Source organism: Seriola aureovittata, chromosome 8, assembly GCF_021018895.1.
Source record: "Seriola aureovittata isolate HTS-2021-v1 ecotype China chromosome 8, ASM2101889v1, whole genome shotgun sequence".
Lineage (NCBI taxonomy): Eukaryota > Metazoa > Chordata > Actinopteri > Carangiformes > Carangidae > Seriola > Seriola aureovittata.
Window position 1 is genome coordinate 23,304,423 of NC_079371.1, and position 25,948 is coordinate 23,330,370.

Here is a 25,948-nt window from a genome sequence, read left to right on the forward strand (position 1 = left end):
TGTGAATGTGAAAAGGGTCCTTAAGACCAACAAGCTTATATTTACCACCCAGGTCTGCACTTCCACACATCTCTACAGAGCGTTTTAGCATTTTTCAGCTGATTGTTTTGGTCTTATGGTCCATAACTTCACAGTTTTGATTCTGTCTCACTGCTTTCAGCAGCTGTTTTTAGAGCTCTGATATATCCACTATGCACGACCTGCCGAGCAGCGAATGGTAGACAGACCAATAGTTTGCCACTTGTCATTGAACATAATGTAGCCTTTAGTGGCTAAAGACTCAAATATGACAAATATGACTCCTAACGAATGCTAATGTTGCTCTGTGTCTGCTGGATGTGTAAATAGGCAACTGTTCTTCTTAAATATGCTGTTTTCAGACTGTCATATTGTTTTGGCTGATATAATATCATATGATGCTATCAAGATGCAATCTACATTATTATAAGGATCCCATACTGTACTGTAGTAGGTTGATTTAATATAGCCGTCATGTTGGGATCAGTTAAAAATATGTCAGTTCCTCCAGAATCTCAGAGCTCTTGTAATTATTAAAGCTGACACTATTAAAAAAACAGAGATTACATTTGTTATTTTCTGATATATTGTGGTAATGTTGTAAAAAAAAAAAACATATTAAGATTCAAAATGATCTTCAAGTTTTTAATCACTTTAAACAGTTTTATTTGACAAATATTCAAAGAGATTTGTAAAAACAAATATTTAATGAATGTGTTTATTTCCTAAAACAAAATGAATTCAGCACCAAACCTCACACACTTGTTATCCATAAGCTATATAGAGTTTAAATAACATCTCTTCTCATCTATTTTTCTGTCAAATTACTATTTAAAATGTATTTTGTTAAATTAACAGTCTAAGTGTAAATACACGAGTTTCACAGTAATCAGTGTTCTTGAGTTGTTCTTGCAATTACAGGACAAGATCCCAAATTCAAGGTGAAACTGATCCGTGGAAGTGAAGTCTCTGATACCTGCACGGCGAGGGGAAGGGGCAGAGGACGGTGGGAAATTCATAGAGACACAGACAGAGTCTGTCTTCTTTGCTTCTTCCACTCTAACTATTGTTGCTACTATTCACATCATTAGTCTGTTCCACTTGCCACTCTTTGGGTTCCCCTGCTCTCTCCTTGCTTGACATTTCTATTCACTAAAACAGATTCACTCTCATCTCTCTGTGTCTCCTTGTCTTTTCTCCATGCCCCTTTTTCCACGCTGTGTGTAAGGGTTTTTTTTCTCTAAGCTATTAGCAAAGAGGGCGCCAGCATTAACAAAAATAGTGATGTCTTTAGCGGCAGCACTGCAGAGATTGAGTTCATCTGCAAAATGTCACTGAAATAGATGCAAAACAAAGCTCTACTCGCATCGTTCACTGCTGTCCTATATATAACTTAAACTACTGACCACTGTTTTTATAGAGATGTATTGGGGCGTCAATAATTTAACTTAATTTCAAGTGTGGGTGATTGTTCATTATCACAGGTTGTCTTTTGATAAACCTACTGACTATCACATGACAGGAGTTGAGGACGCACCTGTGCAGCGTGGGGTAGGTTCTAAAGGATCTGACTTCTTCAACCACTGCTGCACACATACTTCGGGCTGTGTTTCCATATCCTGGTTGGGAGTCTTATCCCAGTGTGGATCGTATTATGATGTTGAATAACCTGATTTTTCATTCACACATGATTTTTTACACAATGATGTGAGCACTAAACAAACAAATGCAAAGTAAAAGGCAGCCAGCATTTTAATGATACGACTGAGGATAAGTAATAATGTCATATACACAATGAATGACAAAAACTGACTTTTAAAAGAAAATCTGGTGTCTGAAAATAATTATGAAAAAGATTTCTTCCTCGTCTGTGGTGCTCCTCCAGTTGGTGGCATCATAGACGACTATCTAGCTCAGCGACGCTCCTGTCCTCGCTGTCTGTATAAAGACCTTTCACCTAGAGTATTACGGAAACCCCTCTGTCTCTGTGTGGATGTTCGTGTATGCACAGTGTGTGTGTGAGGGGACACCCAGTAAACCCGGGTCTTGTCCACATTAAATTGACACATTGGCAAATGTCAACAGGTAAAAGTCATCGTGTTACTTTTGAAATCACAGGAAATGAGAAAACCAAGCACTATCTGTATGTGGAAGCAGATACCAGTCAGGTGAGGGATTGTAAGAAAGAAGTAGGACAGTCCTTAATGAGGGACATGAATCACTGAAAACTGTTTTTACACACACACACGCACACGCACACACACACACACACACACACACACACACACACACACACACACACACACACACACACACAAATACAGAGAGAGCATCAGTTGACTTGACAAGTACGTATGAAAAAAAAGGACCTCCGTTAATAGACTTGGAATTACAGACTCAGAAGTGATATATTTTTATATTTCATGTCATCTGTGATTCAGCCCCTTCATTAAACCTTGGCCTACTTGTCACCAAGAATAACGTTAAATAAAGGTTATTGAATTGAATCGTCCCTTTTCCCTGGAAATGCAGTGGTGTCAGTGGAACCACTGCGTTCCAGTACAGATGGATACGTTTTAATTAGCTTACTATATCAACTACAGTGAGATTGTTACACACTGATTCCATTCAGAGTAGTTAAAGAGAGATATTAATTTAGCAGTTTGTACAATGTGAGGTAATTGACTTGCTTTGGGGAGGATAATGGAGTTCATGGTTGAGGTGCAGTCGGCTTCAGGAAGTAAAAGGACAAGAGAAAAACTATATCAAGTAAGAGCTAGAAGGAGAAAAACACAGCATTTGCTGAGAGAGAGACAAAAGCAACCTGTCATAGTTGACAGGCCTGATTGTACAAAACTGTGTCAGATAAACGTCTCTGCAATCCTGTTGTATCCTGAAAGCTAGAGTACACACATCTGTACAAAACTGAGCTGAACTAAGAACATGACTATTGTTTATTTTATAAATTGGTTCCTGTAGAAATTTCATCACAATTATTACTGAAAGCCAATCAAAGTTGGTAGATTTACTGGGGTGTAAACATGATTTTATCAGTGATTATTATACCATTCATTTCCATTTTTAGCCATACTAGGCTTTAGGAAAGGCAATGTAAGTCTGTTGGTTGTTCAGTCAGTCCAGGCTGAAATATCTCATCAACTATGGAAGGTTTGGCATTAAAAAGTGTACAGACACATTCATGGTCCCTGGAGGATGGACCCTAATGACTCTGGTGATCCCCTGACTTTTCATCTTTTATCACCATTTCAGTTTTTCCAATACTTTGGTTTATAATCAAATATTTGCAAAGCTAATGACATCTTCATCCCCCTCAACTGCATTTATAGCTAGTTAGCAAATGTCAGCATACTAACATGCTAAACGAAGATGGTGAACATGGGAGCATTTAGCTCAAAGCACCACTGTGCCAAAGTAGCTGCTAACATGGTTGGTAATGGTTTAACATGGGGACTTTGGTGGAAGACATGGTTTAACATGCATATCAAATCATTGTGTTCGTCCAGGAGAGATATGGATGTGTTTCAGCATTTCAAACAATGAGCTGTCAGTGCTGATGATGGCTCATACAGCAGCTAACATGCTATCATTTTATTGTGAGTGGTTCAGCTTATATATACCCTGCTAAAAAGTCTCTATGATTTGAAAGTAAAGACCGACAGTGCAGTTTATGCCAGAGAGTGTAGCCCACTACCAGTGTATGCACCTTGTTAGCATGGCGCCTGTAGGGACTAAAAAGGCATGTATCACCATGCAAGGGGACACAGCTGATTTAAGTGTTTATATGTTTTCATCACATAACAGGTTGTGCTGTTTGTGGATGAGGCCTCAGCCTCTCTGTCCACCCTCTGTGTGCTGCTCTTTTCATGCCATCTGTTGTTGCAGCAAAGAACCTAGCCATTTTTGACAGCTAGCTGCAGCCAGACCAAGCTTGCATAATCACATTGTTTAATTCCAGCAGCAGCATGCTCCAGTGACATGGACTTAACCAATGCACTGATCCTTTCCACTTAAATATTGCCTCTGTGCTGCTGAGTTAAAAAACATTCTGCAAGAGCTGCACAACACAGGCAAAACACTTGTGGTCTTAATAAGTGCAGACAGCTCCTCTCGAGCCAGAGTGTACACAGGCTTTAATTTAGGGGCACCAATTATCAATTTTTGCTTAAAACTCTTGTCACATACCAGTGGTTCTCAACCCAGAGGTCTGGACCTCCAGGGGATCACTGGATAGATGTGGGAGGTGGTGAGAAGAGTGAGGTAACTGCTTGAGAGTTTATTCAATTTGTTTATTTGAAAGGCACAATATATGCCTGTATAATACATGCATATAGATGTATAATACGTGCAGCAAAAAGCTATTCTCAGATTTAATAATCTATATTACAATATTAAATGGGATATAACACAATAAATTCCCAACAGAACATGCTAAAATCAATAATCTAATGATAGTCCAGAGATTATGATGTTGTTCTCAGAGATATCTCTCCACCACAGAATCCTACAAGCTGTCATCTGTACGTGGATACTAAGGCCAAACAGAGGAGACGTCCATTATCCTTACTCTGCCAGAGAGAACAGGTGCAAGTAGGAAAGCTATACCTCTCCACTGAAGGCATCTCTGAGGAAATGTGGACACTGGCGTAGCCTCTTAGCTATAGCGTTACAATTTGTATTCCCGTGAGATCATTCCTCCCCCATCAACATACACAGTATTGAGCTGTGAAGTGGATTTTTATGCATTGCTCTGCTGCCACATGATTGGCTGATTGGATAACTGCATGAGTATGCAGGTGTAAAAGAGTTCCTAATAGAGTACATGGTAAATATATACAGTATGGTGTTCTACTTAAGTATGCTGACAGGTCTGCAAGACCTCAGCTGAAAGGAGCTGCTGAACATAACTGACCATAGCATATTAATGGTGCAGAAAAAAAACAGCATAATTCTTCACCCATAAAAATCAACAGTGTCCAGCAGTGTGAGTGAAGCTGCATGTTATCTGTGCATTCCCATGTGCATGGATGAAGAATTTAGACTGGCTTTTCGTCCTGTCAGCTGCTTATTCTAGACATTAATGTGCATGTTAGCTGTCACGCACATGCAAATATCCTGATGATACATTACGTTGTGTAATTGTTAGTTTAGCTGTTTTTATCCCCTGTGGGAATATTTAGCACACTGTGTAACGCAGAAATTTTACCCTCAGAATTTGTACATGTATAGTGAAGTATAGAGTCAACAAAGGGTGTTTTAAAACACAACCCACAATGTTTACTGCTGAAATTTACCTTGAGAGTCATAGTTAAGTTCTCTCCTTACATTTTTAATTTACACAGGTGTACCTCTGACTGTTTATCCAGATATCTTTGAACGCATTTGCTCAACTTTTATACTGATGATTTAGACCGTGGAGATTTTACTTCCAAAATCCTTAACAAGCGAATGGGTAAGTGTTCTCAGACTTTTGGACCCCACTGTACACAGTTTGATCAGTGCTGTCTCTAACAGCCCTGTTTACCTCAAACTTGAAGCAGTGCTATTCTTATCCTGAGCCTGGCCAAAGGGACATTCTACCATAAAGGAGATGTGGCTGATTAAATGACTGAAGGCAGTGAAGAGAGATCTACCAGATAGAAAGTTCAGTAGAGACTGAAATCATCTTCATATCATACACACTGAAGCAGAGGGGGAAGAAATCTCAAACTGAAACACAGACTGTCCATCTGCTTGTCTCTCCCTTCTTCTGCCTCTCTCTTAGAGACACACACACACACACACACATACACACACACACACACACACACACACACAAACACACACACACACACACACACACACACACACAAACACACACACACACACACACACACACACACACACACACACACACACACACACACACACACACACACACACAGACTCCATAAGAAATATATGATACATCTATTTCCATCTGCTCATGTAAAAGCACACACAGTGTAAGACCTTTAGGTGGTTTTGAATACTATGTGTGTGTTTGCGTATGTGTGTGTGTGTGTGTGTGTGTGTGTGTGTGTGTGTGTGTTGACCAGGTATGGGGTGTATGGGGGTTGTCTTGGTAACAGCTGAGTTTTGGGTCTTGGGCTCCAAGGGAGCGCAGCTGCACACGGCAACACAGATGGTGCCTCACACACGTGCGCAAAGACACACACACACACACACACACACACACACACACACACACACACACACACACACACACACACACACACACACACACTAAGGCCAGATACGCAGATACAGACATACACTTTCACACTCTCAGGCCAAACACACACACATTCACGTGTCAGTAAGTGGGCAGCTCAGCTGTAACCTGGGAGGCTGTTCACTCTATCATTTTGTCTATTTACAGACATCCTGCCTCTAACAAATTATTCCATTTTAATTTTGAATCCTTGCTATTATTAGAAAAGCTGTGAATGAGGCAGTAACACGCTTCCAAAATCCCATCCTTAGTGCCAGCTACAGTTCTGGGGATTTCAATACTGATCTTTGGAATAATTAGCTCTCAGTGTTTTTTGCCAAGTGGTCATTGCTGTGCTGCATTTCCCTGCAAACCTCTTTATCATTCATACTGTGTCTAGTGGTGTAATGTCATTTTCTGCAAACTGCATCACTTCCTGTGCATCAGAGTATTTCATGAAAAACCAACTAAATACTGTGTATCCATGCTCTCCATGCACTGCATGTTGACAGAGTACCTGTGTGTGATTACTGCAAATATCTGAGAAAACTTCCAAAATAAGAATTTATGTAGTGGAACTTTGTTTTCTTGGCACCTGGCTAACATACCTAAGGTTATGAAATAGTTAAAGCTGCAACAGTCAAAAGGCTGCTTACACACCAACGCATCGGTGTTAACCATTTACTAATCAGATTATATCACATACAATAATACATTAGCGGGAGAGGTAATTATTCTGCAGAATGAGTACTTTTATTTTGATACTTGAGTTCGGTTTACTGAGGATTTACTAGGGTTTTTACTTGTAAAGGATTATTTTTATATTGTTATACTGATACTAACTTATATATAACTTCGGTAAAGTATCACAAGACAATGCTTAAAGTTTGAAAGTTTGACTTATCTGCTCACACATTGCTGCTGAAGGGACAACACAAATATGCATTTTGTACTTATAATGGGAGTGACAGTATAGGCTCCACTTTTCCTCTGTGAAAAAAATTAGGTGATGATGAGGTTTTCTTTCAGACGTGGTTTGGATTATGATCATTCATGTGTGTGTGTCTGTGTGTGTGTGTGTCTGTGTGTGTGTGTGTGACTTGAGCCTGTCAGTCCCCTTTTACACAGCAGTCATGTGCTCACACATACACAAGCTGCACACACCATCACATATTGCATCTGTCCAGAACAATCTGTTTTTCCTCAAATCAAAATAGCAACTGGTACTTTTGACTACTTATGGGAAATTAAAAAGGCAACACAACTAACGTTCAACAGGAACTACTGGTTTTAGAGTTTCTAGAGGTTAATGGATATGGGTTCTTGAGGGCCAATTTTGCTACTGATAATTAGTAATGAACGAAACTGATAACTGATATTTGGAATGGATATACCAAAACAAAACTACTGCTGCATAAAGTCTATGGACACGTAGGACGTGGGTGCTCCTGTCTATGCTTCTCTGTGTACCCTGTAGCCTTCAGCGTTGATAGGCTATTACTCATGACATGTAACCAATCAGACCAGTGCAGTGGGCAGGACACTGCTCGAGACCACAGACAAGGAGAGACAGCAGCATCACAACGAAACTAGCACATTTTAAAATTTATTTTATTTCAATGACAATCCATAAAAAAAAGAAAAAAAGGTTCTGATCATTTTAAAATGCTGAATATCCAATAATTGGCCTGGCCGATAACTGGTCAACCCCTATTAGTTTCATAATAAATCTTTTCTTTCCATTGATGCAACGCCACATCCAACAAGTTTAGAGTGATATGCAATCGACAGACAGCCCTGTGCAGATTTTCAATATAATTTGACAGTACAATACTCCATGAGAGACTGAATATTATTTGATAAATATGAGATGGAGAATCACTTCTGGATATGCTAAGACTCAATTTCCTGTTTAACAGGAAATGAAGCTGCCACAAAGTTGGAAATAGACATATTTGATTATTCTGAATAAACTAAATATTTTTCTCTTCCTTTTTTTTCTGTCTCTCTTTGTTCTGTTTCTCCATATCCGACTTTATCTCTCTTCTTAGCCGTCACTCCCCCTCCTCTTCTTGATTTATCCCCGAAACACACACACACACACACACACACACACACACACACACACACACACACACACACACACACACACACCACCTGAGGTGATTCCCACAGAATTAATAACTCTCTGAGGAAAGTAATAAAAGGAAATCCAGCCTCCTTCTTTGTCCATATTTGGACATTTCCTGACAGTTCTAATTAAACAAGTCCTTTATGCTTCTATACCTGACATTTGATTGGCTGGGGGGCTGGCCTCGTTAAGAACTGTTTTAAATTAACAGATGAAATTAGATTGGAGATTACAGCAGATATGCTTCACGAGGTTAATTAAATGACCAGTCATGAGGGGCTTGTTTTCAATTCAACGTCACCGACAGATTCAGAGATGATATAGTTTCTCACATTGAGTTTCTGGAGTTTCTATCTGCTCCCACTCCAGGAAAAACATATTTTCCAAAGTAGCACCGAGGGGCTCCTTAACACAAGTAAATCATTGGCCCATTATTTTGAACATATCAGTTTGATTACCATACATTTATGAGACCATCTCAGAGAGGTCATTACCCCTGTATGAGAATCAATGCTGCATGTTATAAGATCTGCCACCTGATCAGACTTAACAGGAAATCTGCTGTAATGCTTTATGGTAAAATCGAGGAAGAGGACAATGTTTTACCAGTGCATCGTTTTAACTATGAAATACATACTGGCTGTCATAAAGACTATCACTGGTTCTGACTCTTCTTTCTACACCACAAAGCAGAGTGATATCAAAAAGGGGAAGAATGTACTGATGTACCATGAACCTAATGTGCAGGCAACACTCTATCCAGGTTGTGCAGCAACCCAAACAAATAACTTCCAGGTTAATGAAGTTTAAAGCTGCATTTGTTTTAGATTAATTAATTAATTAATTAATTAATTTGTTTTTATCCACTCGGGCACGCGAAAAAAGCTGTAAACACAAAACTGACATATTATAACCTTCTTAAGTTGTTATGGCTAACATGTCAGTAAACAGTTGACTATTTACAAATCTAGCAGACACAAAGCAGCATTAGCATTAATTCAGAGTTGCTTTCTTATTCCCTTCTTTTGAACTCCTTAGTTGCTAAATGTTCCCTTATGTTCCTCTGCTCGTCGCTAACTTTGTCTGTCTGCCTATTAGTGTTGGGCAGGTAATGTAACAATGGACTCATCAGATCTTTTTTAACTGTCTGCTGCTGCTGAACACACAGCAGTGGGACGGAACCAAACCAAATGAAGTTGCTAGTATAAAAGCAAAACAATGATGTTAAAACACCAAAGCACATCTAAGGGGAACAGTGAAGTTGGCAGATCATTTTCTATTGGTTTGACACTAGGAGCGATGCTTTTCACATTTCACATTGATTAGTGTAGCTTTAAAGGGGCAATTTGTAAGTTTTCTCTGCTGTCGAACCTGGTTTCTTGCCAGCAGCAGGTGGTGGTGATTGTCGCTTGACAAAAGCTTCAGCCATCGTTGCGTTTCAAAGACAAGACGTTACAATACGTCATCTGAGCAGTGCCACGTCTTCAGGGCAGATTGGAGGCTACAGTGAGTCGCTATCAGAAAGTGGTGATATGGGCTGGGGCTAGCTGGTTAGCATGCTAACTTCGGTAGAAGAAATTATGCGATAGAGACAAGAGTTAACATTGATGTTGCTTTCCACCTCTGGAGACAGCTCTTGGTGAGTAAAGGAATGAAGTTTGATGCTGAACTCACAACGTTTCTTCTAGACTGGTGAGTAAACAGCTGTTAATGCTAACACTAATTATGTAGCTATAGCAAAACTTGCAAATAGCTCCTTTAAATTTAGAGTTAGGATTAGGGTTTGCTCATTCCTTGTCCACAACTGTCAACATATTGAGGTGTTTCTAATACTAAGTAAATCGAATGCATATAAACATAGCAAACATAAACATAAACAACATAGTGCAGTGTAATACAATACTACTAACCGCTGCTACAGGTTCAATGGTCAAAATGACCAGAGAGTCAAATCCACCCCTCTCAGTGCCAACTGTTGTATTGAATTTCTTTACATTGTACATGTGTTGCTAATGGTAACTGAAGCCAGAATAAACATTACTACCATAATGTGTGTAAGCTTGTAGTCCAACCAAGGTAAATAATCACCAGCCACCACTGCAAATAAGGACACAATGGACAAATAAAAATGATGATAGGAATGAGCAGATGGTTTTCGCCTTTGGGGTGGCTGAGCCGTGTGCTGAATAAAGAAACAAGAATCAGGAGAAGTAAAATAAAGAATAAATGAAAGAAAAGGCAAGTGAGCCCACAAGAGGTTAGGAGTGCTAATAGTTTTGGTCTCAGTGGTGGTAGTGCGTGCATGTGTGTGTGTGTGTTGTGGGGGGGGGTTTCATGACAGAACTGGGTGGCAGGTGATGGCTGATTGACAGCTGTTACTCGAGGGTCCAAAAACTTCCAGGAGTGTTCTACTTCTCCATCTTAGGGCCTATGGTTAACAAAGCAGACTAAAAAGAAGGATTGCATGGAAGATTTAATTTGGTCCCCATCATCCATGGTTTGAACAGCTGTAGGCCAACAAGTGAGTGGAGAATTTTAATTTTGAATGTGGTTTCAGGCTGTTTGTGTTGCATTCCCAGTTGGGTAGATACAGGTGGATTGGAAGGAAATACTTAGGCTTGTAAGTGTTGGTAATTATTTTTTATAATATTTTTATGTATCATTAATATCAAAAAAACTATTACAACAAAGGTCTAAAGTAGTCTGAATATTTATGTTTGTAAGATTGTATTCTTCAGTTTAATTTTCCTGCTGCAGAGCTGTAGTTTATACATTTCCTTTGGGTGTTTTATTTTAATATGATTGAGAGTAGGATCATTTCCTACACGATTCAGTTTTCCTGCTGTAACAAACAGGTATCCCCAAATGGATCATTATGTTTTTTATTAAAAGAGAAATCATACTTTTTTAGCCTGGCATTATTTCCATAAGTGAGGCCATTTTGACTATAGCACATTTGCCAGCATGGTCGTACATGGCAGGGGAACGACAGGCAGCAACAATATAGCTACTTGTTTTCCTGGAGGCAAGCAACCTCAATATACAGAGCAACATAAATAATTTGAACTTGTCAGTGACTCTGGCAGACAGTAAACACAGAGTACCCCGTTGATTAGCTGTTGTAGCTAACGTCATATAGATCTACTGCTGGGGCAAGAAGCTACTTACTCATGTGCAGTTTCTGGTTTGTTTACATGAGTGCGTCTGTGGGTCATTGTCAGTTCTTTCTTTTTATGTTATTGTCTTGCAAGGAAATTCAAAAAAGGCTGTTGCTGTGCCTTAAATCGGATACTTCGGTCAGTACACTGACATATAGTACAGTGTGTACACAGTATACTCACTGGCTTAGTGTGTGAATTTTGACAGTGTAATGTTGTCCAAAATCAAACACTGCCATTGTGCCGCTCACAAAAAACGACAATGGCATCAAGTGGCTGTGATTTCTGCCTGCCAGCTACTTTGTTCTGTGTCATGCGACATGGACATTAAGCCGACATCGGTGACTTCCTCGGTCACCATTTTCAGAAGTTCTAAAATATCTGAGTGGTTCCTCCCCTTCCGCTACATAGCCAAGATGGCGTTGAACATGAGAAGTGTCCATCGATTTACACTCACTTTTTTATGACCGTTTTGAGTGCACCATCTGGGTACTTACCGTGCACTGCATGTTGCCATTCTTGTCAATGTGAATGCACTTATGTGCTCAAAATAGCAAGTGTGAGTATAGAAGTACACAAACTGAAAGTTAGCATATGTTTGAAATCACTCCCTATTTAGATATATTGCACTACTTTAGTACATAGTGTCGTTAATAATTCCACAACAGAACGAAAACATAGTCCATGTCCACACTTTCTGCTAACAGTCCCACAATGCAATTCTCTGAGTTTCATAGATGGGAAAATTATGATTATGCAAAAACACCTGGCACTGATGAGGAAAAATGATGATGATTAGTAAGTGTCTGAAATCTGAATTCACTGCTCACTACTGAGTAAATTCATTATTATTAATTATTATTTACCATTTAATTATATAGGGAGTAGTTTGTGAGTGAGCGAGGGAATGGTTTCTACATTACCATGAGAAAGCTGGGAGGTGCTTGCTCCAATATATTTGTGATAATTTGCATTACCTCAAGCTCTACAATACTACAAGTTAGCATGTCCCACAATTAGACTGACCATTAAAATGAGACCAAAGACACAGCAATTGCCCCCTTTTTTTTCTTTTTTTTTTAGGAAACCTGTGTTTCCATGTGCATTAGTGTCTTTCAAAGTTGTGCCAGAACTTACTGTGTATCACTGTCCTGAGGTGATAAAACCCCCTCTTAAGTCAACTAAGAGGAGCAGTGCTGCCTATTGTAGCAGGGGAGTGAGTGCTGGAGACCTCTTAACCTCCATTACACATCTAAAAGTGACAGAAACAAACTATTCCACTTAAGATCCCTCTTTTGCTTCTCTCCTCTTGCTCCTGCTCCCACAGCTATTAAAGGTGTGAAAATGTTAAGTGGGGTTAAAAAAAAAAAAATTAGAAACCAAATACACACAGATGCACAGTCATACACATAATGAATGAATGCACAGACATATGGAGACGGACAAAAACAGGATTGTATTGCTACAACAAGAGAGACGGTATGCTGGTGTAAGGTAAATGAAGACTGCTTTCATCTGCTTATTATATTCTGTTGTACACACACACTTCTAACGCCCACGAGAGAACACACACAGTTCTTAACTATAGGCGAGCATAGTTTTTCTGAGCTAAATACATAATCCACAATGAATTCGTAAAGTAATTTGAATTAGACGAGGATGTGGTTCTGTTAAGAATTAAAACTCATATGGTAAACAAAATCCTTCCTAAATGAATTATTATATGTGTCTCAGTCAGTGCGTCATGACGATCAGTAGCTGCAGGTCTGAATTTAACCACATCCAAGGAAAGTCACTGAATTTAAGAAACTCTCCGGGGAAGTGGAGAATTATCAGGGGATTATACAAATGAGTAACTGCACACAAATATATCAGAATATGTTACAGTCCTGAATGCAGAGAATATATTCAGATGCTTATACAAAACTACGGCCGATGCTGTGTCTTATGGGAAATAGGGTATAAGTATTGAGAAGGAGAACATGGAGGAAAGGGAACTGGAAGCAATACGACTTAGCCTGAAAATCTTACACATGAAAACTCAAGAATCCAATATGATTTAAATAAATCTGTGAAGTCATATCCTATTTTATCTTCCGACATTTAAACCTGTAACATACATGTCAACCTTGACACAGACACTATAGATACTGTAGGCACTGCAGGGTGGAAATCCAACCTCATACTCTCTCACTCACACTCAAATCATTAATCCTTTCAGTCTCACACTCACACACTCTCTCACACACACACACACACACACACACACACACACACACACACACACACACACACACACACACACACACACACACACACACACACACACACACACACACACACACAGTGGTCTTGGTTAGGTAGATTTTCAAAGGGGATTTCTACTTAATAAAAATCCAATTCTGGCTCCACAGGATCCTTATCCCACAGAGAGAGTGAGAGTTTGAAGAAGAGAGAGGGAGCGAGGAAAGACAGCAGGAGAAATAATTAGACAGTGATGGAGACACAGAGATCACAGTGAACCAAACAGTGAGGACTCCTCTTTTTTTCAGGACAGCTGCTACTGAACTCATTTCTGGAAAAGAATTGATTCTGATTTTGAAAAACATTTCTATTAGAAAAGCTCTAAAATAATGTGTCTGTCTCCTAACATTAGAGTTACATGTTCATTATTCAAAACTGTGTTGAATTAATTATCAGATAACTGACACAGCTGAAATATTTGATTTGTAGTTCAGCGTCTTGCTGATAATATTCCCATGGATGGCTATTGTTCTTTGTCATTTGACCAAACCATTTAGGCTCCCTGAGTCATAACATCATTTTCCATATTTTCTTGTGACCTACAGAGTAAAACAAACTAATTAAACACTGCAGTAGTAGAGATGGAATCTATCTCCCAATTCATGGGCTGCATCCCTCGGAGGACGCGGTCCACAAAAAAACCACGAAGGCTAACATGAAACGTGTTTGATCTACGGAGGATTTCCACTTTGCGTCTCCAGCTGTGCCTACCCTTACCTTTGTGTCACAAAGGTCCTGTCACCTAGCAACCCTGACAACATCTAACTTTATTTTTGCAAAAAACTTGAGGTTTTGTTTTTTTAACAGATGCACCGTTAGCTGTTCAACTGAGCTGAAACCCAATACTTACATTTAAAAGTGTAATCATCAGGCTCTCTGTTGGTGATGTTTGCTGCAACATTATTTTCATTACCAATGTGCAATGAATCTTGGGATAGGTTGGGCCACAGAGGATACACCTGTTGGAGCCTTTGTTGCCCAGGAAAAGATGGCTCAGATGCATTTAAGAATGGGACGGCCTAGTTGCGCTGCTGTAACACAAATGGCCCCTGAATTGGGACGCAGCTGTAGTTTTTAGAGAATCTTGGTTATATCAGAGCTGTCATAGACTGTTTGGTTGTCTCTCATAAGTGAAGCAATGATGGTGAAAATGTTATCGTTGCTGTCTCAAAATCAACCAAATTCAAGCAGATCATAAAACCAAAGCGAAATTGACAAGTGGGCCTGCATTCATCATGTGGTCAGAAACATGAGTCCAACATGAGTCTGATGGATCCACTGTATTCTTTATCACATCCACTTTACAGGGCGATTATACTGTATGTCTTTATTGTGTTTTACACAAGGATATTCTCAAGTGGCCAAAACATCTACTGATGTTGCTTTAAAATTCAGACATCTTGCGTGGCCTGAGGGATTCTGAGCAAATCATGAAATTACTGACACATAATATTCTTTTTAAACAGCTCTACACCTTTTATGGTAAATGTGGACAAGAGAGACATTTCACATTGCTGTTACAATGATCAAAATGTAATTCCGACTACTTACAGTAGCGGTTTGAGAGAACTTTTTGTCTTTCATCATATCGTTAAAACGGTGCAGGTGGAAATGAGGTGTCATGGAGGACTCAGATTTGTTCTGAATGATCACAAAGCAAAGACATTTGTTTCTCTGCTACTGTATATGGTTAGTTCATCAATTTTAATAGTCACCTTTTTTTCATTCATGTATATCTATCTGTTTGCGTGTTTGTCTCAAATAAGAAGAAGCAAAAATAGGAAACAGTGGGACTTGAACAGTACTTGACCCGGGTCAACAATACGAATGGTTCAATTTCCCTGCTAATATCTTCTTGGCCTGGTGGGGACTTAAACTGGTGACCTTGCAGCCTCAAGCATACTTCTCCAAACAGGGGTTACTCTTGCTGCTGTTATTTTTGCCTATGCAACACAGTGAAACAGATGTTGAGGTGACCGTCTCACCTTTGTCAAATACCTTTCTCACCTTCTCCGTTTTCTCTTCCCTCCCACCAGTCGCTCTCTCTCTGTCCCACCCTCTCCATCAAGGTTGCAAACAAAAGCAGATTACCATATTCATGAGGCCGCCAGATGACAAATGAAAGGGAGAGCAAAAAAAAGAACAAAATCCATTCTTTATCGCGCTTTCATCGCATATCGATCTTCCTTTCACCTGCAATTATTCTCTCAATTCCTTTGATGCACTTTCTCCTCCCTCTCAACTTTCAGTGTCCCTCTATTTTTCCCTCTGTCTTTCTCTCTCTCACGTCTGTCAACAGCCTGTTTATATCACGGCACCGACAGAGATTTGTGTGCGCGGGTGTGTGTGTGTGTGTGTGTGTGAGTTTGCACATTATGACACTGATGGAAACGCTAAACACCTTGTACTATATTACGTAGTCTGGTGTGTGTGGCTTGCGAGTGAACGGAGACAGATGAAGACAGAGAGGATGTGTATGTGTCTTGACAGTGATAAAGCAGCAACTCAGATACTCCCACAACACAATAGTCTTATTGACTAGTGTGTGTGTGTGTGTGTGTGTGTGTGTCTCCTTTCCTTCCTTCCTACTTCCTTGTTGTCACTCCTTCCCTACAAAATATCCAATCCTTCTTGTTGACTTGCTTTCTCCACTTTCAGGCTACCTTTAATTCCTACCTTTGTTTCCTTTATTCCTTCCTACCTCTGTTTGTTCCTCCGTTATATCCTCCCTCTTGCCTCATTTCTACTCATTCCCTCCTTCTCTTTTCCTTATTTCTTCCCTTCCATTTCTTCTCTTTTCTTTTTTGCATTCACCATATTTACTCTTTCCTCTCATTACTATGTAGCCGTGAATGGCTCTAGGGATGTCAGTGTTGGTTGGTTGGTGCCAACTATTGGATGGATTTCCAGGAGAATTTTGCATTTATGCTCCCCAGAGGATGACTTTGAAGATCCCTTGACGTTTTGCTTTTCCAGCCAAACATAAGACATTCATGGTCCCTAGAGGATGTATCCTAATGTATCCCTTTCAGCTATGATATTAAATTTGCACCATACTTTGGATTCTTAAGGTGCCCACCAGTGTTAATGTTCTGTATTCTGAATGGGCATCAGCAGGGTGCAACTCTGTAGCTGCTACTGGACACATCCAATCTAAAGACTTGTGCCATGCATGTACCACACTGTAGCTTCAAACAGACCTTGACTGTTATAATGTTATAATGTTACTTTTACCTTTCTTCACTCTCCTTCCAACCCATTTCCCCCACTGTCCCATCTTTCCTTCCTCCATCGACCTTCAGTGTTTCCTCCCTTCATTTCTCCCTCCTTTTATCCTAGACAAAACTTTCTAGATTTTTTTTTGCTCTTCCCCCTTCATTCCTGCCCTTCTCCTTTCTGTCCTTCCATCATCTTTTAGTTTTTTCCTAACTTCTCCTTCTCTCTACTTCTGTCTCCCACTCTGCTTTCCCTTGGTCTCTTCATCTTTCACTCCTATTTTGGAATTCACAAAACATTTAACAACATTTACATGCACTTACTTTCTTTCTTTCTTTCCCTTATTTTTCCTTTCTGTCCTCCTTTCATTCATTCCCTTGACCTTTCCTTCTGACCCTTCTTTCTTCACCGTTTCTCCTCCCTACTTACTAAGTACCATTTCACTTTCCACTTTAATCCATCTTTAACCTTCTCATTTATTTAGGTTTTATTACAAAAACAAGGTTTATCACCCTTAACTGGGCACACAAAAATAAATGAATAAATCGTTGTGCATTATTGTTGCAGACAATTTGACACTTTGGAGCTTTTGTGCTGCATTATTCTGCTCTGAATTACATGTCTGAAGATGACTAACAACTGCAAACACAACCCAAAGCTCTTTCATGAATGAAAATCTGAAATATAAAGACCTTCCTTGCATTCATTTCATCCTGTACCCCTCCCACCTAACGTTATCTCTTTGTGACAGTTTGAAAGGGAATAATGACACAACGCTTCACCATTTTAAAGCACTCGAATGAAAAGACTGAATGGGCTGAAAGAGAAAGACAAAGGGACAGTTAGAAATATAGAGAGCGGTAGAGGGAAGACAGACAGATGGAAGGAAAGTGAGATAGAGGCAGACACCTCGCGGGGACAGAGGAAGACAGACGTAAAGAGACAAGAGGGGAGAGAGAAGGAAAAGACAGAAAGCCTGCCTCCTTATCTTCCCCTGCCTTTCACAGCCAACCTCACACTGGCACTTAATACTGCTGTGTGTGTGTGTGTGTGTGTTACAGAAAGTACCTGTGAACATGGTTCCCTGATTGTGTGGATGCATTACTGTTTTCTTTATCAATTAATCATTCTATTATTTCTTCAATTGAGTCAGTAATCATTTTATTACATGTCATTTCCACAAGTAGAAAGTAGTTCAATAGCTAAAGACAATCTAAAGCTGGAAGTGGCACATTTGCCATTTTAGCTTAATAAGTGACTTAACAGATTAAAACTATATCAACGATGAGTTTTTTGTCAGTTCATTTCGGTTAGTTGATTAACTGATTAATCTATAATCTGTTTCCTAGATTCTGTTGTAGTCAGAGATAGTGATTGCAATTGTCCACTGTGTGCATGGATGCGTCTTCTAGTTCCAGATGTGTGTTTGTGTGTGTGCACTTGATTTTCAAAAGGCTCTAATACTCACAAGTACAATATGTTGCCCTATATACTGTATGTGCTTGTGTGTGTCTGTGTGTACTTTCCATGAAGGCTATCTAATCTGCTGCACAAGTTAGCGTGTCCCCAGCGAAGAAACGCAGACAGCGGCGGACTAATACTCACTCCTGCCAGGTAGAGTTGACTTTTTCCCATATACATGATGTGTTAGATGTGTAACTGTACATATGAAGGTAAACCCAGTAGACGGTTAGCTTAGCACAAAGACTGGGAACAGGGGGAAACAGCTAGCCCCGCCAACAATGCCGACAGTGAGCCCAAGGAATACACTATTGGTTTTCAGCTCAGTTGAACAGCTACAACGGTATAACAAAACCAAGGGCTCTAAAACCTCAAATGTTACATATTGTCAAGGTTGCTAGGCAACAACTTCATTAAAAGTTACCTTTAGTTTTTTGCTATAAAGCCTCCTAATCTGACTTTTCACTACAGAAGCTTTGAGTCATATGTCAGAGTTTTTGAACTTGCCAGCCCAGGCACAGTGTTAGGAGCTGTTATACCCACATAACCACGTTTACCTGTAGGTCCAACTGAACCATGCTGAATCGATGAAGAAAGAAAAGTGGGGACAGAGGAGGAGCTGGAGTCTGGGGTCAAAAACTAGAAGAGCTTCTGGTTGGGGACAGAGATCGAGGGATAGACGACACGATCATATAACAGTCTAACAATTAGCTGAGCCTCAATGGCTTTAAATATGATTGACATTTAGGTCCGAGAACACTGGAAAGAGAGTAAATGATGAGCCCCAACAATCTGTTGAACTTGTGATGAATGAAAGGAACATTTCGCACGGTTATTAAATCAAATTGTGTTTGATTTAATCAAATTATCAGAATTAATGGTTTCATATTCACATTCATTTTACTCTTTAGTCTACATTCATCAGTTGGCTATGTCACCTCTATTCTTCTGACTCACAATACCAAAAATGTGAATTTATTATGTTTTAAGTTATGACCACTGAATAACTTTAGGTTTATCAAACAACTTGAGTTTTCATCAGTATTTTCATCTTTAAATTTACTCTCACTCCTCATGTGTCCCTGCTTGAACACAGGGTATTGAACGTTCAGTACTGTGAGTGAATTTAATAAGAAACAAAAATGACAGAAAATTCATCAGAAAAAATGAATTCCAAATGTGTTTCTTAAGGCAGAATGAATATTGTACTACTGTTAAACCAAGAGTGGACCTGTAGCATGAGACCTAATCTTATTGCTCGTTAAAGTACAGCAAATGCATCTCACAAATGCATGCTGCATTTAGATTATGTATTTATTCTTAGCAATTTTTACACTTTCTAAGCTGCTGATAGTTGTGATAGTAATACATGTGCATTACACACCACAATGTGGGGTTTTAAAGGCTGAATTTACCAGGGGATGTGCAAATAACTCCTCCATCAGCATCATTCTTTATTCTGTATTTTAAATTTTTTTTATATTTATATCATGAATCAATCTTTAATTATGAGCTAGCTTTCCTTTTGCCTGTGGCCCACATTAGTATAATAACAATGAGCTTATTGAATCGTGTTTATAACCTACAGCATTATGGAATAATAAGGAAAACAGAGGAGAGAAAGGAAGGATGTGGGGTGGTATAGAGAGGGGAAATATAAAGAAGAAAAGGAACCAACAGTTAAAAGGGAAACAAAGAATGAATGAGATGAAGAAGAAAAAAATGAAGGAGTAAAAGGAGAGAGGGAGGAAAAAGAGGAAAATGAACAACATGACTGTGGTTGCTGATGTAAATCTCCCTCAGGTTAAAACAAGATGATAATTAAAAATGTACCACAGGGTCACACTGTGACTGTGTGAGTGTGAGTGTGTGTGTGTGTGTGTGTGTGTGTGTGTGTGCATATGTGTCTTACTGTGCAGCCTTTATTGCTGTAGGTGAGATTGTGTGTGTGTGTGTGTGTGTGTGCGTGTACGTGTGTAGCGGGGGTGAAGCTGCAGTGCCCATTAAAAGGTGTCCCTGCTGCAATCAGTGTACAGAGGCCTTAGGGCCTATTTGTTACTACATCAATCTGGAGTTAATGGAAACACACAGCACACAAACACACAAACACACACACACACACACACACACACACACACACACACACACACACACACACACACACACACACACGTACACGGATCCAAACACATTTCTGCCTACAGTGCAAACATTGTCAAAGAGACCGCTGAACAGCAGGACACACACATGAATACAGGCACGTATGTACTTGAACACAAACACACACAAAAACAAAGACAAGCACACACACACAGCTGGCAAGGAAGCCAGCCAACTGGGCCCACAGCAGAACAACACACACTGTTTTGTACACAAGAAAATCCTAATGAGGTCCCTTCAGTTCAGACATTCTTGTCTCCTTGTTTCATTCTTAGATTTGTTCATCAGACCTTTCTTGTTGTATAAAACAGCTTATAGGTTTGTCTTCACGTTCCCAGCAGAAACTTAATTTCCTCTTGCTTTCAAATTAGTGCTAACGGAGCTAAACTGACAACTCTGAGGTTGATGTAAGTTGCCAGTCGAAACATCCTTTACTCTCAATCTGAAAATCACCCAGTGAAGACGAATCAAAGTGAAAAGACTAAATTTGAAAATGTCATGCTTTTGACTGTCTGCCAGTTCTCATCAGTAGATAAGGCGCGCTGCAGCGAGTCCTGAGCGGACTCTGTAAATGTTTTAGCTCAAATTAAATTGGATTGAGTACATATCTGCTCATAAGTCACTGTTAATCGCTGACTAGAGGAGATAAAAGAACAAAAACGCAGCGGGACTGGAATGGGTAGAGCGCACACAGGCAGAGAGCAGGGGGCCAGCAGAGCGGCCCAGTGCTCACAGAGGCACCATCTTTCAGCTGTCTGACCCATGTCACTGAATCCCTACCAGCTCCAGGCTGCTCTGTGGATGAACCTGACCTCTGACTTATCTATAGACACAGGAAATGTCCCTACAGCATTCAGCAAAGTATTTGTTGGCAGATCATGTGACACCTACGCCTGCGCCAAAGGAATACATAATCACTACAAAAGAAGTGACGGTAAAGCAAGTTATCCAACACCAGTCAGGGAAGGATGCCAATCTACTGCTGGTCCAGTATCCCCAGTTATTACATTTGTATTGAATTACTCCACAGCTCATCATTATATCCAATGACAAAGCTCGGTGCCAAAGCAGGAGCTAGTATACCCTTTATGTAGTGAGGCAAAATGGAAGAGTGTAGCGGTCGAGGTGGTGGATGGGGGCGCAGTGAATCTGACTTTAATGTGGGAGACCACAGTTTACATTTTGTTACATACTTGCAATTATATATGCCTTCTCATTAACAGTGACTGTAATTATATCATATTTCATATAGACTTAACCAACTTAATCAATTCAGATGCCTGTAACTTTCATCACAGTCGTGACCAATCTTAACCATACTGTCGTTACCAGGCACAGAACTTGAAGAAAGAAATACGTTTTTAAAGATATTTCTTTTTTTTGGGGGGGGGGGGTTCGACTCGATTCAGCATTCAGCGTTGAGAATGCCAGGAAACGTGGAGAGAGAAGGGTGTGAGCTGCAACAAAGGTCCTCCTGCCGGGAGTTGAACTGTGGATGTTATGATGGTACGTCATTAGGCTACTGGGGGGTTTGCCGAATTTTAAAAATGCTGGCAATTGCCATTAAAAATATTGTCATTGAGTATAATCTATGGTTTTGCAGAATCACCAAATATCAACATTCTTCACCGTGGGTGCAAAAACATGCAAGTTAGCAGAACTTTTTTGGGTTATGTGGGAGATTTTAACACCTTTCCTTGAATAAATGTGACACAACCTTGGGACAGAGTCACTATTTCTCTTAATACAATAATTCTCTTTAAATTAAAGCTATAATACATTATAACTGCATTACATTAAATCCATAGCTACAATAGTTCATATAAGTTTTAACATTTTCTGTTCTAATCATTTGGGTTCTACCACCTGGTCTTTCATTGCAAAAAAGGTCTTGCTCCACCTATGGGATGATCATGAATGGAAAATTCAAATCAGCCAAATCTGTGTGGCATTGGCAGAAGAAAAGAGGTGACTCTTCCATGCACAGGGTCAAGGTGGGGCTTTCGTGGAACAACGCCATATGCACCCCCTTAGAAAATGTACTGACAATGGTGGCTATGGAGCTATCAGAACAGTGACTTGTAAACTTGGGCAACTTTTTCTCTCCTACAAGTTTAAGATGCTGGTGGAGTGAGGACAACTTGAAGCAAATTGAAACACATGTAGTAAATCCATCTGCACTGTAGACCTCCTTGATGCAACCCCCCCACTCTATATCCCAGTGATTGAAGGATGCAAATGTGGCAATTGCACAAAATAATGTAATATTCAGTAACATAACAAGGTGAACCTTCCCACTGTCAATTGTATAAGTGAAAAGATTTGTGTTTTTCTTTCTTTTAGCATTTCAGTGACCCTTGCATCAAGTAAAATTCCAGCTTCAGGGTTTACACCTAAAGGTCACGCTAGTTGTACTTGAGATGACCACCTCTGTTGTGACAGGGCAAAAGTTGAAGCGTCCATGGCAGTGTCCCAGTAGGGCACAGAAACGCCACGCCATGAAGAAAAATCCACAGAAATGAACACTTCACACCAAAGATGGAGACATTTTTAAAATGAGGACCTCAAGGATTACCACTTAATTCTTAGAATAAATAAATAGAGAGGAGGTGTTGGTTCTTACCAGGTGTGATTTCTATCACTGTGTCTTGCCTCTCTGGGGGGAAAAGGACCTTGGGAGGCTGAGTGGTTTGGAGAGCTGTAAGAGAAACAGAGCGAGAAAGATAGACAGACGTAAGATTAATTATCAGAAGTGAGTTAGAGTTTTAAACTAATGAGCTTTGGTTCTGGTGGATATAGCATCTCATTATGGGCTCATCATTCCTATATAACAAATCCTATATATCTAAAAACCACCAAGGTACAGGAGAAAACCCACTTTATTTTTCAATTAACAGACACATTCATCATATCCATCCAAGTATTATTATGTATCACTATGTCTTAATTCTTGAAAAAAAAAAGTTATTACATTGACTGTTTCAGTCATTCACTATGGCAGGCGCTACCTCCAAATGTCAAGAGGAGGTATTCTTCTTTTCAATCAAGACAAAACAAAACTGAACCCAACCTCTGCTTATGTAGCAGTTCTGCTTGGATAAAGGATTGGAGAGTGAGAAATACATATAGAAAATGCAACCAAAATCTCAGACCTACATTGTTAGGTCTGAGATTTGGGTTTAGCCTGAAGAACACACTTTCAACGTGGCTGTAGAGCTGCACAGTTAGACTGTTTTGTGAGGAGAAATCCAGGTAGAGATCTGACCTTTGCTCTACAAATTGATCGCTGCCCTACAGAATCACAAAGCCGAATTTAAAGAGACTGGAGAGACTGACTGTCACAGCTACGAGACGCTGCATCAGCCACAGAGGAAGCTCATTGTACACTTGTCTCATCTAATGATTTCTTTCCTCCTTCTGTCTGTCTCTTTGTGGACAAACAAGACGACTGACTGTGTTTCTACTCTGATGACAAGCAGATGTTCTCTGCCTCCACCTGAAGCACCTTTCAATTTCACCTCAATGGACTCTGAGCACCAATGCTTGTAGCTGTCCAACACCTTTCCCCTCTCTGCCTCAGAGTGTCTAATAATCCTCTGGTGTGTTGCAGTATTTCCATTCTACTTTGAAGATAGAGTACATGCAACTTGTCCTGTGTCTGAGTTTGGTAAGTCATTTCTGGTGTAAACATGACATTGAAGCAGGTAGTGGAGAACTACAGAACAGAAATTAATTTCACATATTTTAGCCATGGTTGCTGTATGGCAATGTCAGTCTGTCATTCAGTCTGTTGCTTGTCCAGCACTTTGTTCCAGGCTGAAATATCTCAAAACTATTGGATGGATTTCCATGAAATCTGAATGCAGACATTTATGGTCCCCAGACGATGAATCCTCCATGGTCAAACTGATGTATCACTGTTATACAAAGTGCTGTGCAATTTGCCTGTAATTCACCCAGACACACTGAGGGCAGCAAGCTACCATGCAAGGTGCTGGCCAAACCACCAGGGGGGCCTGTGTCTTGCCCAAGGACGATTTGACATGTGGACAGGAAGAAGTGGGGATCAAACCGCCAAACGTGTGATTAGTGGACAACCTGCTCTAGCACACTGATCCTCAGCCACTCTACACTGTCCTATCTCATTAGTCATCCTAACGACTTTCCTCTAGTGGCCACCTTGAGGTTGACACTTTCACTCGAGTCAAATGCCTTAATAATTGTTGGCTGGATTACCATGAAATTTAGTGAGACATTCATACCACCCGCAGAATGAACTGTAATAACTTTGGTGATGATTTTATCTAGTGCCACCATCGGTTCAAATTTTTAATTCATCCAATACTTTTGTATTTTTTGAAAACTAACTGACATTCCCATCATCCTCAGCTGTATTTGGTGTTTAGTGCTAATTAGCAAATGTTAGCATGCTAACACGCTAAACTACGATTACGAACAGAGTATACATTATACCTACTAAACATTAACATGTCAGCATTGTCTTTGTGAGCATGTTAGCTTACTGACGCATATTGACACTGATCAATTAGCTCAAAGCATTGCTGTGTGTGAACACAGCCTTACAGACCAGCTAACATGGCTGTAGTCTTGTTTCACCCACATTACCAAGCTCAAATATATGTGGCAGTGGGAAAATTATGCCACTTGAAAAGTGTCATCTGGTTTGATCTTTCCTTAAACCTCAGAGACTTGGGCTTTAGAGTTGCAACATGTGAACATGAGCAATTTAAAACTTATTTTAATGTCAGATGTTTAGGAACGGAAACATGCTCAAACAACAATCCTTTAGAAAATGCATGCTCATGAAGGTGCAGCACTCTAAAGTACAGTATGTTCAAATGATAATGAGTCATAATCCCTTCACTGCTCTGTGTTTAAATTGGTCCACTTATAATCATATTTTTTGTACTATAACTCTAACAACCACAGTAACAAAGCTCAGTGTTCATATCCGAGGTAAGCGAGGACAGTGTTGGGAGGTGCTTCCACACCCACGTTGGTCTAAACGCTCTTCCTGTGGTTTTCAAAGCGACAAAAATATCCTATGGAGGTGCAGGTTTCCTTTTTTCTTTTCTTTTCTTTTCATTTCTTTTCTTTCTTTTTCCACCCTGTTTTTCAGCTTTTTCCTCCAATAACACTGACAAACCCTCTATCACTCATCCCCTCTTTCCATTTCTCTGATAAGACTGATCGTTTCATTTGCATTCTAAAGGTTCCGCTGAACCTTTT

The 25,948-nt window shown here is 39.9% G+C and overlaps 1 protein-coding gene across 1 annotated transcript in view; it reads right to left on the reverse strand.

The window, feature by feature from the left end:
- The window catches only part of il1rapl2 (interleukin 1 receptor accessory protein-like 2), a 185,563-nt gene that overhangs the window by 41,393 nt on the left and 118,222 nt on the right, over positions 1 to 25,948 (reverse strand). Inside the window, exon 6 of the mRNA XM_056383537.1 lies at positions 23,322 to 23,396. Coding sequence (XP_056239512.1) covers positions 23,322 to 23,396 — 75 coding nt within the window. The remainder of the gene's footprint in view (positions 1 to 23,321; positions 23,397 to 25,948) is intronic.